Raw genomic sequence first — 14454 nt, forward strand, 5'->3', positions numbered from 1 at the left:
GATAAAAGATGCATGGAAAGTTACCATTTGTAATCCAAGGGCCGATTGTATATTTCGTGATAAACTTAAGAACGTAAAAGGGGTGTTGAAGGAAAAATGTAATCCTCAATATAATTGTCTAAATTCCGAAATCGACTCACTTCATAAAGAAATTTCTGAGTGGGAAAACATCATCGGTACTCGTGACCTTTAGGAAGTTGAAATTGCATCTTGGTTAGATTCGAAAAAAAAGTGGCTTCAAAAAGATAGGGAGAAAGTCGATATATTGAAACAAAAGGCAAGGATTAAATGGGTTACGGAAGGGGATGAAAATAGCAAAGTTTTTCATTCGTGTATTAAAAGGAGGCAAAACAAAAATAACATAAGGGGTATAAATTCAAATGGCTTATGGATCGAGAACCCGGAGGACATCAAAATGGTGGCATTCACATACTTCAAAAATCATTTTAGTGAACATAATTCTCGTACCTTCAAAATTCGTGGCCCCCCTGAGCAAATGACTTAATAATGAGGAGGCGTCGAACCTTGAATCTCCTTTTACACTCTCTGAAATCCATGATGCTATATTAGAATGTGGTGGTGAAAAGGCCCCGGGACCCGACGGTTTTAACATGAAATTTTTTTCAAAATATTGGGTGGTTGTCAAAGAAGACCTTCTCGCGGTATTTACTCGTTTTTGGGAGGTTGGTGAGATCTCTAAAGGTTGTAATTCCTCTTTTGTCGCATTACTCCCGAAAAAGAATGACCCACAAGGATTTGGGGATTATCGTCCTATCAGTTTAATCGGGAGCCTTTATAAAATTCTATCTAAAGTTTTGACCAAAAGGCTACAAAGGGTTATTTCTTCGGTTATCGGTTTCGAACAAAGTGCATATATTAAGAATCGATATATTCTTGATGGTGTGTTAATTGCGAATGAAGTCCTTCATGATATCAAAGTAACCAAAAGAAAAGGTTTCCTATTTAAAGTTGACTTTGAGAAGGCTTTTGATAGCATTAGTTGGGACTTTCTAATGGAAATCATGGAGTTAATGGGATTCGGTCTTCGATGGAGACAATGGATCTTCGCATGTCTTTCATCCGCTTCCATTTCAATTTTGGTCAACGGTTCCCCAACTAAAGAATTTTCTCTTCAGAAAGGCGTGAGGCAAGGGGATCCCCTCTCCCCTTATCTTTTTTATCATGGTAGCCGAAGGTTTGAACCATCTAATTAAATCTGCTGCACTTCATAGCCGCTTTTCTGGGATCCCAATTGGGCGGAGGGACTTACGGGTCACGCATTTGCAATTCGCGGACGACACTATATTTTTTGGTGAATGGGATAGGCGTAATGTGCAAAATCTTACTAAAATTCTTAAGTGCTTTGAATTGACATCTGGCTTAAAAATCAATTTTCATAAGAGCTGTGTTTATGGATTCGGGGTCTCAAAAGTAGAAACGGAAAATATGGCGGCCTGGCTTGGGTACGCAGCAGGTACACTCCCTATTACCTACCTTGGGCTTCCACTTGGATCGTCGATGAAACTCTCGAAGTCATGGGATCCGGTATTTGACAAGTTTGGTAAGAGGCTGGCGGATTGGAAAGCTAGATCCCTCTCGTATGGTGGTAGACTTACATTAATTAAATCGGTATTATCTAGTCTACCTCTTTATTTCTTTTCGCTTTACATATCCCCGTCTTGTGTTATTGATAAACTTGAGGGTTTGAGACGTCGATTTTTTTGGGGCGGATCTTCCGAGGTCTAAAAAATGGCATGGGTTAAATGGGATACTTGTCTTAAGCCTCATGAATTTGGTGGGTTAGATATTCCCCCTCTTGCGGTTAAAAATCGTGCCTTACTTGCAAAATGGTGGTGGCGGTTTAAACATGAGAATGACGCACTTTGGGTGTCTATTATTAAAAATATATACGGTGAGGACGGGGGCCTTAGCACTTCTTTTTCTCCCCCTTCCTCACGAGCTTCTTCCACTTGGGCGGGTATCCTTAAGGTGGGTAAAAATATCTTTAATGCAAACTCCGCTTTCGCTAATTCTTTCAAAAAAAGAATCGTAGATGGGTCTAGTACACGTTTTTGGGATGAATTATGGCTTGGGGAAATGGTTCTTAAAGACAAATTTAATAGGCTTTATAGACTCGACACAAATAAATTTGCCACAATTCTTGACCGGGCGCGATGGGAGGGCGGGAACTTTCATGCCACATGGTGTTGGTCCCGCGACATCTCGGGGAGATTGGCCGGGGACCTCACCACTCTTACTAATCTTTTATCTAGTTTTGTCCCGTGCAGCTCAGGTAGAGAAGAATGGTCATGGTCTTGGAGTAAGGATGACTCGTTTTTGGTTCACAAGCTTACGGATATTCTGGTCCGGAACAGCCCTGACATCGCACCCGTGAGCATAATGTCGCTCCGTAACAAACTGGTCCCCCTCAAAGTTGAGTTGTTTATTTGGCGTACTCGACACAAAAGGTTACCTACAAGAGTTGAACTTGACAAGAGAGGTATGGATCTGGGTACGGTACGTTGCCCGGTTTGTGACAATGGTTTGGAATCAGTAGAGCACTCCATCATCTTATGCACGTTCGCTTCTGACATTTGGAATCGAGTCTATGATTGGTGGAAGCTCGGCCCTCTTACAAACTTGGGTATAAATGAATCTTTTCTTGGGAATGGATATAATTTCACCTCCGACTTGGAAAAACAGTTGTGGCAAGCTACGGAATGGGTTACGGGATACATGATTTGGAAAAGTAGGAATGCTTTCACTTTCACTAAGATAAAACCGACATGCGCAATGGTTTTCAAAGACATCTAACTTAAATGCTTCGAATGGTTCTCTAATAGGATCAAAGGTACCAATATTGAATGGGATGTCAGGCTTGCAAATCCACGAGTTTATGATTCGCTAGCTTTATCGTCTAGGAGATCCGGGATAGGTTAATTAATTGTCCTCCACACAGGTTTTTTGCCCCACTCCTGGAGTAGTCATTTTGGTCGAGAGAATTTGGGGTGGATCAGGGTGCTTTGTCATTGAATTGCCAACACTGTGCTCTGTCCCCACTCCAGCTTGTTTAGTTAATTCTTTTCAAGTCCAATCTCGACCTTAATGATAATGAACGGACTACGGCGTTTTCCTGCACACTTGTAGAGTCTTACTATCTCGGTTATATATTTGTCGTTTTGTTTTCCTAGATGTAGTTCCGTTTTCGTAAGTGTGACATTATTGTAATTATTTTGTGTTGATATATATAATACATACTTTCTTTGCCGTTAAAAAAAAAAAAATTGGACAGATCAATAATTGGGGTCTCATTATGATATATGCATACGAAGTGGTGTCTGAAAACGCTATACACTTATAAATTGGTGTCCTAAAAAGCTATAGAATAAAACACATGATTTTTCATGTTCATATTATGATATATTTTTGTAGGACACTTCGAAATTGGTCCTATTATGAGATATGCTTATAAATATGTGTCCTAAAATCTTTTGATATGACAAATAATTTGTTAGAATCCTATTATTCTATGTTTTATATGACACATAGAAAGTGAGTCACATTATAAGATGCTATTATAAAGTGGTGTCATAAAAGTTATATGATGTGACACATGATCTGTGGGTCATAGTATTATAGGTGTTCATGTGATATTTGATATGAAACTTATATAATATAACCTTTAAAAGGACATTTATTTGTAAGAGTCTTATTATATTGCAACATATTAGGTCATATTAATTCTATTATTTTAGGACACTTTAATACTTTAATAAGAGGGATGAAATTTTGGAGTTCTAATATTCATATCATTTGATAGGACACTTCAATTTGTGCATACTACAAAATGACTTCCTAAGACATTTAATTGTTGTTTGTCTTATTAGTTGTTAATATAAAAGGACACTTGTATTAATGTACTATGAAAGTAATTTATAGAACACTTTGGATTGGATATACGTTATGAAATTGATGTCCTAATAGAACATTATAATAGAGGACTAAGTTTTTGGAGTCCTTATTATCATATGATTACATAGAAATTTAGAACTCTTAAATTGTGGTTGCTAAATGGACACTTGTATTAAGGTTCTAGGCTTTGTCTTTTTTCATAAATTACAAATGACAAGAACAAGCATCACCCATTAGGTATACAACATATTACATAAATGAAGACTTGGCCAAGAATTGAACTTATGATCACCCGTAACCACATAGTTTGCTCAACCACTTATCCATTCTGCCTTTGGACATCAGGAATTAGTTACCATATGAACTAACCTTATGAAAAAACCTCTGCATACAATCAAACCAATATGTTGGGCATGATCAGCAATCCAAATACAATCAAACCAATATGATCAACAAGATATCAATTCATAGCAGCACCATAATGAGTAGCATGAGAATTATAATATGTGCATAAAAAAAACCAATGATAGAAAACATAATATCCATTAATAATACTACTTATCAAAGTAAACCATAAAAAGTTTAAACATTAGATAAGATGACCCAAAACATTCAACAAAGTACATGACCCAACACATTACATAACTAGTTCAAGATCAACCCATAACAGTGTTGATTACAAACACCGAAACAAACATAACAATCACAGTACCCAAAAGAAACAAGTTCCATATGCAACAACAACACTTGATAACATGCATAACACATCAGATGCTTGCCGACTTAGCGGGATTAGATGAAGACTCATTGTTCAAAGTTCTAAAATCCCGATCAACGGCATCATTTGGAGCAACAGTAGGAGTAGCACTGTAGCAGTACAAGGACTTGAAACATTACGAGAAACAACCACAACAGCTTTCTTGAAATGACGGGTTGAACGACGAGCAACGTTACCAGAGGAAGGACCGGGAGCATTGTCGCAGGATGGAGAAGCAACAGATAGTACATGTGGTGGGGGTTCAAACAAATGACCAGATTTTTGAGTTTAAAAAGATAAATTGCAAATGTATAATATGAAACAAACGTTAGGGACCAATTAAGAAATTTTAATATATTATACATTTTATATAGTTTTTTTTAAAGCCTGATTTTTTACTAAACGTTAATAAAAAATATTAATTTTTGCACTATGTATAATAAGTTTATTATAAATCAAATCAAATGATATTAAAGTGTATATTATACACTCGATTGAGAGAATGATTTGAGGAAGAAATATTAAGAGAAAAGTACTTTTATATTAATTTTAAAACGAAAAACATAATAAAAGAAATGCTAAATTAGAAAAATAAAAGGATTTTTCTAATGACAACTCTAAAGGTTTTTATTAAAAATTTAGACATGCAAAACTCTCTTATACATTGAAAATAGTTGGCCGTTTTCTAGAAAATAACTTCCCTCAACCTACCTAATGTACCACTACTTTTGCACAAAATCACTTCTTAATAGCAACCCTTAAACTGTCATTAGAAAAATTCAAACAAAATAATAAATCTGCCCTTAGTTATTAGGGTTAAAACTACAATAGGCTATGTACTTTCTTAATTGTCGGCTATATATCCATTTTCGTCTCACTGTCGGCTATATACTTTCAAAAATTATTATCATGTCAACAATTGGTAACCAGTTACCAATACAATCGGTCAACATAATTACGTGTATTTTTTTTATTTTTTTTAAAGGTGAAGTGGACTAAATATAATTTCTCTTTTGTTCCAATGTAGGCTATATAGTTTTTTGTTTTGTTCCAATGTAGGATATATAGTTTCTTTTTTTAAAGGTGGCGTGCACTAAATATGATGACACGTCATCAACTTTTTAGTTGAAGGTTAAAAAGTATAAATTTTGATATTAGTATACTTTTTGAAAGTATATAACTGAAAGTGAGACGAAAATGGGTATATAGCCTACATCGGGACATTTAAGAAAGTATATAGCCTATTTGTAGCTTTAACCCTAGTTATTACAGTGCCAAACGACACTACAGAGAGCATAAAATGATCTTTGAGTTGCGGTGTTTAGCTACTACCCTGTTGGTGGTGTCATTGAAGGTGGTCGTTTGATGGCGTTGTTGTGTGGTGCGCATATGCTGGTGAGGCGTCCGATGGCTCATCAATCTGTTGGTGGTGGCCATCAGTCGTTATGCTATCTTATTTTGTGTTTCTTTGGCGGTTTGAGAAAATCCATCACCGTGTTGGTGAAGGTTGTTGACGACGGTTGTTGAACGACATGTGGGTGGTGGGATACAGGGGTTGGTGGTGGTTGTGGGTTCCGTAATTGGTTTGGGTATTTTGAAGTCGCGGGTACGATTGAGGGTCTTTTCATTTTTGAGGTGTCCATCGGTCAGAACCAGATATGTTACTTATACTCATCTCACGATTCTGAATTAACATACAACGATATCCCTGTGGGAGAATGGCTCCAGATATGGGGAAAGTTTCGGTTTTTTGCGTTTGGACTTTTTTTGATAGTTGGGTTGTTGTGCGGTTACTGGGGTTGTTATGTTTCTGTTGCGGAGGCAGTCGACGTTCACCCTATTGTTGTAATTGTTTTTCGTATGTTTATGTTTTTTTAGTGTAGTTAATACTTAAAATAGCCAGGGTTTGCTCGTTAGGCTTATATGTACTTTCCTAGTCATTTGTTGTCCGCCCATTAGCTGAATTTGTGATTTAGGTTAGTGTTTTTTGCCGTTTGTTTTAGCTAGGTTTGAATTTTTTTTATCAGTTATACTCGTTGATCTTCGAATTTATTATATGCTATTACGTTTTTTCGAGGAAAAAAGAAGCATAAAACGACACATATTCATGTGCCTTTTACTCTACTATATACGAGCAATTAAAATTGGTGATGGAGCGTGCTTCTCTTCATCTGTTTCTCGAGATATTCTCCATCACGGTCCCTTTCTACCCAACCAACCTATCCCGTACCGGCTCTCATTTCCAACTTGTTGGACAGTAGTATAACTCAATTCCAATTTACCTTTGCAAGTGGCCACCTACCAACATGTTTGACCACATGTTTGTTGTGGTTAAATTATATTGCAAGAGTTGGAAGTCAAAAAATTGAGGGCAAGCCATATTCACACATGCATTCCTACGTACAACCTCAACTATAAAATGGGGTGCATGGAACCTCATTTGATCATCCCATTCTTCACATCTAAAATCTCATATCAAAATACGTAAAAGAGTTTACTAATAACTCTTGTAAGGAGTATTGTAAGAAATAGAGAGAGTATAGAATTGTTAAATAAAATTCTATACGAGTGAGTTCAGAGGGAAGTGTAATAATCTATTGAATGGTCCAAATACTTTGTTAGTATTTTCGGAGCCTAGATTGAGTGATACATTGTAACCTCGGGTTTGCCATATTTGCTAGTAAAATCCATCTCTGCTTCCGCCCGTGGACTAGGCCTCACGCCGAACCACGTAAAATCTTGTGTCTTTATTTATTGCTTAATTGTTCTATTAATTTCTCTGGTCTTAAAAGTGCGCTAAATCACAACAAACTGGTATCAGAGCGTAGCTGTGATTAAATATTCAATATGACAATAATAAGGTCCGACGTAGAGAAATTTAATGGCCAGAACGATTTTGGCTTTTGGCGAATGAATATGCGGGCTCTACTGAGCCAACAAGGTTATTTGTTAGCTTTGAAAGGGAGAGAACATCTACCCGAAAAGTTGACAGATGAAGAGAAGGATGAACTTCTGGAAAAGGCACACGGCATGATTATTCTAAATCTTGCCGATTGTGTGCTTAGAGAAGTTGCGGCAGAAACCACACCGGCTGGACTTTGGAAACAGCTAGAATCTCTATATATGACTAAGAGTCTCACGAACCGGTTATATATGAAACAACGGTTGTATACTCTTTGGATGAAAGAAGGTTCATTAAATGATCACATCGATGAGTTCAATAAAATAATTTTGGACTTGAATAATATTGGTGTGAAAATTGACGATGAAGATCAATCATTAATTTTCTTATGTTCCTTGCCAAAATCATACGAGCATTTGGTTACAACTCTACTATAAAGTAAAGATACTATTTCCATGGAGGATGTCAAATCTACCTTGAACTCTGTTGAGTTAAGGAAGAAATCATCGGCGGATTATGTGGAAGAAAGTGCAAATGGTTTGGTGGTGAGAGGAAGAAGTAATGATAGAGCATCAAGTAGTAACAACAAAGGTCGTTCTAGATCGAAACCAAGATCTAGAAAGATCAAGTGTTACAATTGTCACAAGGAAGGTCACATGCGTAGAGACTGTCCAGACTTAAAAGGAAAAGGAGAGACTTGGAATGCAGCGGGAGCCGATAAAGTTGCCGCGGTTGCAGAAAATGATTCTGATGGTGCAAATGTTCTTAGTGTTACCGATGGCCGCTCAAGTAATGAGTGGATTCTTGACTCGGGTTGTTCATATCATATGTGTCCTATTAGGGACTGGTTTACTACCTATCAACAAATAGATGGTGGTAAAGTCCTTATGGGAAATGATGTAGCTTGTAAGGTTGTTGGCATGGGAACGATCCAAATCAAGATGTATGATGGCACGGTGAGGACGTTGACAGATGTCCGTCATGTTCCAGAATTGAAGAAGAATCTTATTTCCTTGGGTATGCTGGACTCCATAGGCTGTGAGTATCAAGCTCGAGGTAGAGTATTAAAAGTTTCTAGAGGTGCGCTTGTCGTGATGAAAGGTGAAAGGTATAATGGCCTTTACCTGTTAAAGGGTAGCACGGTTACTGGAGCGGCTGGAGTTTCTTCATCGGCTAAAGATGTAGATACCACCAAGTTATGGCACATGCGCCTTGGGTGTAGTGATCCGAACTTTTCCGTGTTTATATATATTAATTGAGATTGATATTTACATGACTAAATGTTTCCAACGTGTTAAGCAATCAAACTTGTTAAGACTTGATTAAATGAAATAAGTTTCATATAGACAATTGATCACCCAAGTTGACCGGCGATTCACGAACGTTACAAAATTGTGAAAACTACATGTTGTGGTATATATAGACATATATATATGGTTGACATGAGATTATTATGAGTAAGTATCTCACTGAGTATATTAACAATGTGTGATATACATAAGAAATGAGATTACTAAGTTAAGAAACTCGAAATGATCTATATAACGATTATCGTTATGATAACGTCTACTAAATACATATGTATCATATTAAGATATTGATACACTATATTTATCATGATAAAATGATATTTAAATATATCATTAAGTGTGTTAACAATGAACTACATATGTAAAAACAAGACTACTAACTCAAGAATTACGAAACGAGACTTATATGTAACGATTATCGTTGTAACTATATTTTAATGTATGTATCATATTAAGAGATATTCATACATCATAATATCATGATAATATAATAATTTAACATCTCATTTGATATAATAAACATTGGGTTAACAACATTAATTGAGATCGTTATCTTAAAGGTTTCAAAACAACACTTACATGTAACGACTAACGAAGACTTAACGACTCCATTAGAATGTATATACATGTTGTGTTTTGATATGTATTCTTACACTTTTGAAAGACTTCAAGACACATATCAAATTACTTCTACTTAACAAAAATGCTTACAATTACATCCTCGTTCAGTTTCATCAACAATTCTACTCGTATGCACCCGTATTCGTACTCGTACAATACAAAGCTTTTAGATGTATGTACTATTGGTATATACACTCCAATGATCAGCTCTTAGCAGCCCATGTGAGTCACCTAAGACATGTGAACCATCATTTGGCAACTAGCATGAAATATCTCATAAATTACAAAAATATTAGTAATCATTCATGACTTATTTACATGAAAACAAAATTACATATCCTTTATATCTAATCCATATACCAACGACCAAAAACACCTACAAACACTTTCATTCTTCAATTTTCTTCATCTAATTGATCTCTCTCAAGTTCCATCTTCAAGTTCTAAGTGTTCTTCATAAATTCCATAAGTATAGTTTCATAAAAATCAAGAATACTTCCAAGTTTGCAAGTCTACTTCCAAGCTTTCTAATCCATTCCAAGTAATCATCTAAGATCAAGGAACCTTTGTTATTTACAGTAGGTTATCTTTCTAATTCAAGGTAATATTCATATTCAAACTTTGATTCAATTTCTACAACTATAACAATCTTATTTCGAGTAAAAATCTTACTTGAACTGTTTTCGTGTCATGATTCTGCTTCAAGAACTTTCAAGCCATCCAAGGATCCTTTGAAGCTAGATCCATTTTTCTCATTTCCAGTAGTTTTATCCAGAAAACTTGAGGTAGTAAGGATGTTCATAACATCATTCGATTCATACATATAAAGCTGTCTTATTCGAAGGTTTAAACTTGTAATCACTAGAACATAGTTTAGTTAATTCTAAACTTGTTCGCAAACAAAAGTTAATCCTTCTAACTTGACTTTTAAAATAAACTAAATACATGTTCTATATCTATATGATATGCTAACTTAATGATTTAAAACCTGGAAACACGATGAACACCATAAAATCGGATATACGCCGTCGTAGTGAAACCGGGGGCTGTTTTGGTTTGGATAATTAAAAACTACGATAAACTTTGACTTAAAAGTTGTTCTTCTGGGAAAATGATTTTTCATATGAACATGAAACTATATCCAAAAATCTTGGTTAAACTCAAAGTGAAAGTATGTTTTTCAAAATGGTCATCAAAATGTCGTTCTTTCAACAGAAATGACTGCCTCTTTAGTAATTGACATGTAACTTAAATTTCCTACTATAAACCTATACTTTTTATATTTGGATTCTTAAATTAGAGTTCAATATGAAACCATAGCAATTTGATTCACTCAAAACGGATTTAAAACGAAGAAGTTATGGGTAAAACAAGATTGGATATTTTTGATCTTTTTAGCTATGGGAAATGTTTAACAAATCTATACAAATCATATCCTAGCTAACTTATATTGTATTATACATGTATTCTAATATATTATGTAATCTTGGGATACCATAGACACGTATGCAAATGTTTTGACATATCATATCAACCCATGTATATATATTATTTGGAACAACCATAGACACTCTATATGCAGTAATGTTGGAGTTAGCTATACAGGGTTGAGGTTGATTCCAAAAATATATATACTTTGAGTTGTGATCTAGCCTCAGACGTGTATACACTGGGTCGTGGATTGATTCAAGATAATATATATATCGATTTATTTCTGTACATCTAACTGTGAACAACTAGTTGTAGATTACTAACGAGGATAGCTGACTTAATACACTCAAATCTTTAAAACATAATAAAAATGGTTGTAATTATATTTTGATCATACTTTGATATATATGTACATATTTGTATAGGTTCGTGAATCGATCCGTGGCCAAGTCTTATTTCCGAGGAAGGAAATATCTGTGAAAGTGAGTTATAGTCTCACTTTTAAAATCTAATATTTTTGGGATGAGAATACATGCAGGTTTTATAAATGATTTACAAAATAGACACAAGTACGTGAAACTACATTCTATGGTTGAATTATCGAAATCGAATATGCCCCTTTTTATTAAGTCTGGTAATCTAAGAATTAGGGAACAGACACCCTAATTGACGTGAATCCTAAAGATAGATCTATTGGGCCTAACAAACCCCGTCCAAAGTACCGGATGCTTTAGTACTTCGAAATTTATATCATATCCGAAGGGTGTCCTGGAATGATGGGGATATTCTTATATATGCATCTTGTTAATGTCGGTTACCAGGTGTTCACCATATGAATGATTTTTATCTCTATGTATGGGATGTGTATTGAAATATGAAATCTTGTGGTCTATTGTTACGATTTGATATATATAGGTTAAACCTATAACTCACCAACATTTTTGTTGACGTTTAAAGCATGTTTATTCTCAGGTGAATACTAAGAGCTTCCGCTGTTGCATACTAAAATAAGGACAAGATTTTGAGTCCATGTTTGTATGATATTATGTAAAAACTGCATTCAAGAAACATATGTCGATGTAATATATTTCTATTGTAAACCATTATGTAATGGTCGTGTGTAAACAGTATATTTTAGATTATCATTATTTGATAATCTACGTAATGTTTTTAAAACCTTTATTGATAAAATAAAGGTTATGGTTGTTTTAAAAATGAATGCAGTCTTTGAAAAACGTCTCATATAGATGTCAAAACCTCGCAACGAAATCAATTAATATGGAACGTTTATAATCAATATGAACGGGACATTTCAGTTGGTATCAGAGCTGGTATAACGCCGTCCATGTGTGGCGGGTTAGTCGTAAAGGAGGTTCTCACAGTGTTACCTGTGACGAAGCATTGGCTCTTACTCCTTGCGATCCCTTACGAGGGTTGGCAATTGCCGAGAGGCAGACCCTAAAATCAGTATCTGAGGTACACTCAGTGGTCACGAGGCGGTTAGCTGGGAAGGCACTGAGTGGGACGGTGGTTGTCCCCAACTATATTTCAGTTGGTATCCGAGCATTGATCTTAGAGAACCAGAAAATTTGCATTAGTGTGTCTTATTGAGTTTGTTAGTATGCATTAGTGAGTCTGGACTTCGATCGTGTTTTTTTAAAAATGATTGCTTAACATTTTTATTGGAAACTATATATTATTAACATGTAAATATTATGTGATATATTAATCTCTTAACATGTTTGATATTGTGTGATAAATGTCTACCTCTAGCACAAATCCCATTGACTCACCTAATAATAACGAAGAGTCGAATATATATTGGCAAGATTCACAAGTTCCCGAAGAACCGGAAGAAGAGGAAACGGAACCGGAAGAAGAGGAACCAGAAGAAGAGGAACCAGAAGAAGAAGAGGTTCCGGAGGGGGAATAGTAGGAACCACAGAAAACCGGTCAAATAAAAGAAAATCCTCAATCAATGGACCAAAGTTAATAATGGTCAATGGTGTTTCCGCTAAGGAAGTAAAATATTGGGAAAATTACCAATTTTCTGATGAATTGGATCCTGATGAGGATTCCGATGATGTTATAGAAATTACCCCGACCTAATTTAATGAGGCAAAAGAAAATAATAAGAGAAAAGGCATCAAAATAGAGAAATCTGATTCCGACCCCGATGAACTTTATATGTACCGTCAACACCCGTATTTTCAATATCGTGACAATAGCCCGGGAACCTCTAAACCACCAGGTTTTTCTAAACCAATGTGGAAAATGACGGCTCGTATTAGAGGAGCATCATATATCCCTAGAAAATTAGGAAAAAGAACCAAGTCCGAAGAAGAAGAAACCAGTGATTCAGATTAGAGGGGTGTGAGCATGTTGTGTAATAAATGTATTGTAGTGTGCTTGTACTTTTATGTTCTATGTAAAAATTGCGTGTATTGTTTGTTATTACGAATCTAATCCTTGTCTATTTTACAGTATAAAAATAAAATGGACGTTAAGGGTAGACAACTGAATATTTTAGAAGACCTACCAGAGGATATGATTGAGAAAATCTTGTCTAGAGTCGGTCAGAATTCATCAGCAAATTTAGTTATGGCGAAATTAACTTGTCAAATATTTGAAAGACTTTCCAGAAATGCCTTAGTTTATAAAAGGCTATCTTTTGATAGGTGGGGTATATCACATTGGGGAGACTTTAAGTTACGACGTGTTTTCTTTAAAGCGTTAAATGCGGGGAACCCAAATGCAATTTTACGCTACGGGTTAAGAACCTATTTTGACTCAACATATCCCAACATAGGATTTCGTGAATTAGAAAGAGCTTCTAACATGCAACATAAAGAAGCATGTTATGCTTACGGGTTAGTGATGTTCGCTTCTTACCAAAGTGAGAAAAAGAACATCGGATTGCAGGTTTTAAATAAAACTTTCCCACAAGTGACGGATTCAGTAGTTGGGGTGAGAAACAAGGTTTTTAGATTATTACAGGGCTGTTGGACATTACGAAACCCTCGTCCTTTTGACGACATTACAACATGCTGCCTAGCCAATTGTCATAACGGTTATTTTCCACAAGACCAAGGATGGGAAGTCGTCTTAGTAAAACCAGAATGCATGACTTGTTTCTGGACTTATGAATTACGTGTCTTTATTTCCTTTCTTGAACAACTTGCGTATTAACTAGATTTATCTTCAAAACTGTCATGTATCATAGTGTACTATATTTCATGTTATATGTAATATAGCGAAGTTGTAAGTTTGAAGAATATTTTTATGTGATATATTATTATAAGCAGTTTTTCATATGGAATTGTAGTAGTTGAATTGCATATTAGCTACTAAGTATGAACTTAACGGGTAGGTAGTACCCGAATTTAAACTTATAAAACGCTAATATGAAGAAAAAGCTTTTATAAATGAGTTCATATTATGCTACGAGATACTATTGACTACTCTTAATATTCTGTATGATTAACTTGTTTCATTTGATTATTTTGAAGGAAATGGCACTG

The 14454-nt window shown here is 35.4% G+C and overlaps 1 protein-coding gene across 1 annotated transcript; it reads left to right on the plus strand.

Moving 5' to 3' along the window:
- Positions 1 to 1749: 1749 nt before the first annotated feature.
- On the plus strand, positions 1750 to 2814 carry LOC139889764 (uncharacterized). Its single transcript, XM_071872698.1, has one exon. It carries the CDS (start codon positions 1750 to 1752, stop codon positions 2812 to 2814), a length of 1065 nt encoding a protein of 354 aa, XP_071728799.1.
- Positions 2815 to 14454: the final 11640 nt, after the last annotated feature.

The sequence above is a fragment of the Rutidosis leptorrhynchoides genome, chromosome 2 (genome assembly GCF_046630445.1).
Source record: "Rutidosis leptorrhynchoides isolate AG116_Rl617_1_P2 chromosome 2, CSIRO_AGI_Rlap_v1, whole genome shotgun sequence".
Classification (NCBI taxonomy): Eukaryota; Viridiplantae; Streptophyta; class Magnoliopsida; order Asterales; family Asteraceae; genus Rutidosis; species Rutidosis leptorrhynchoides.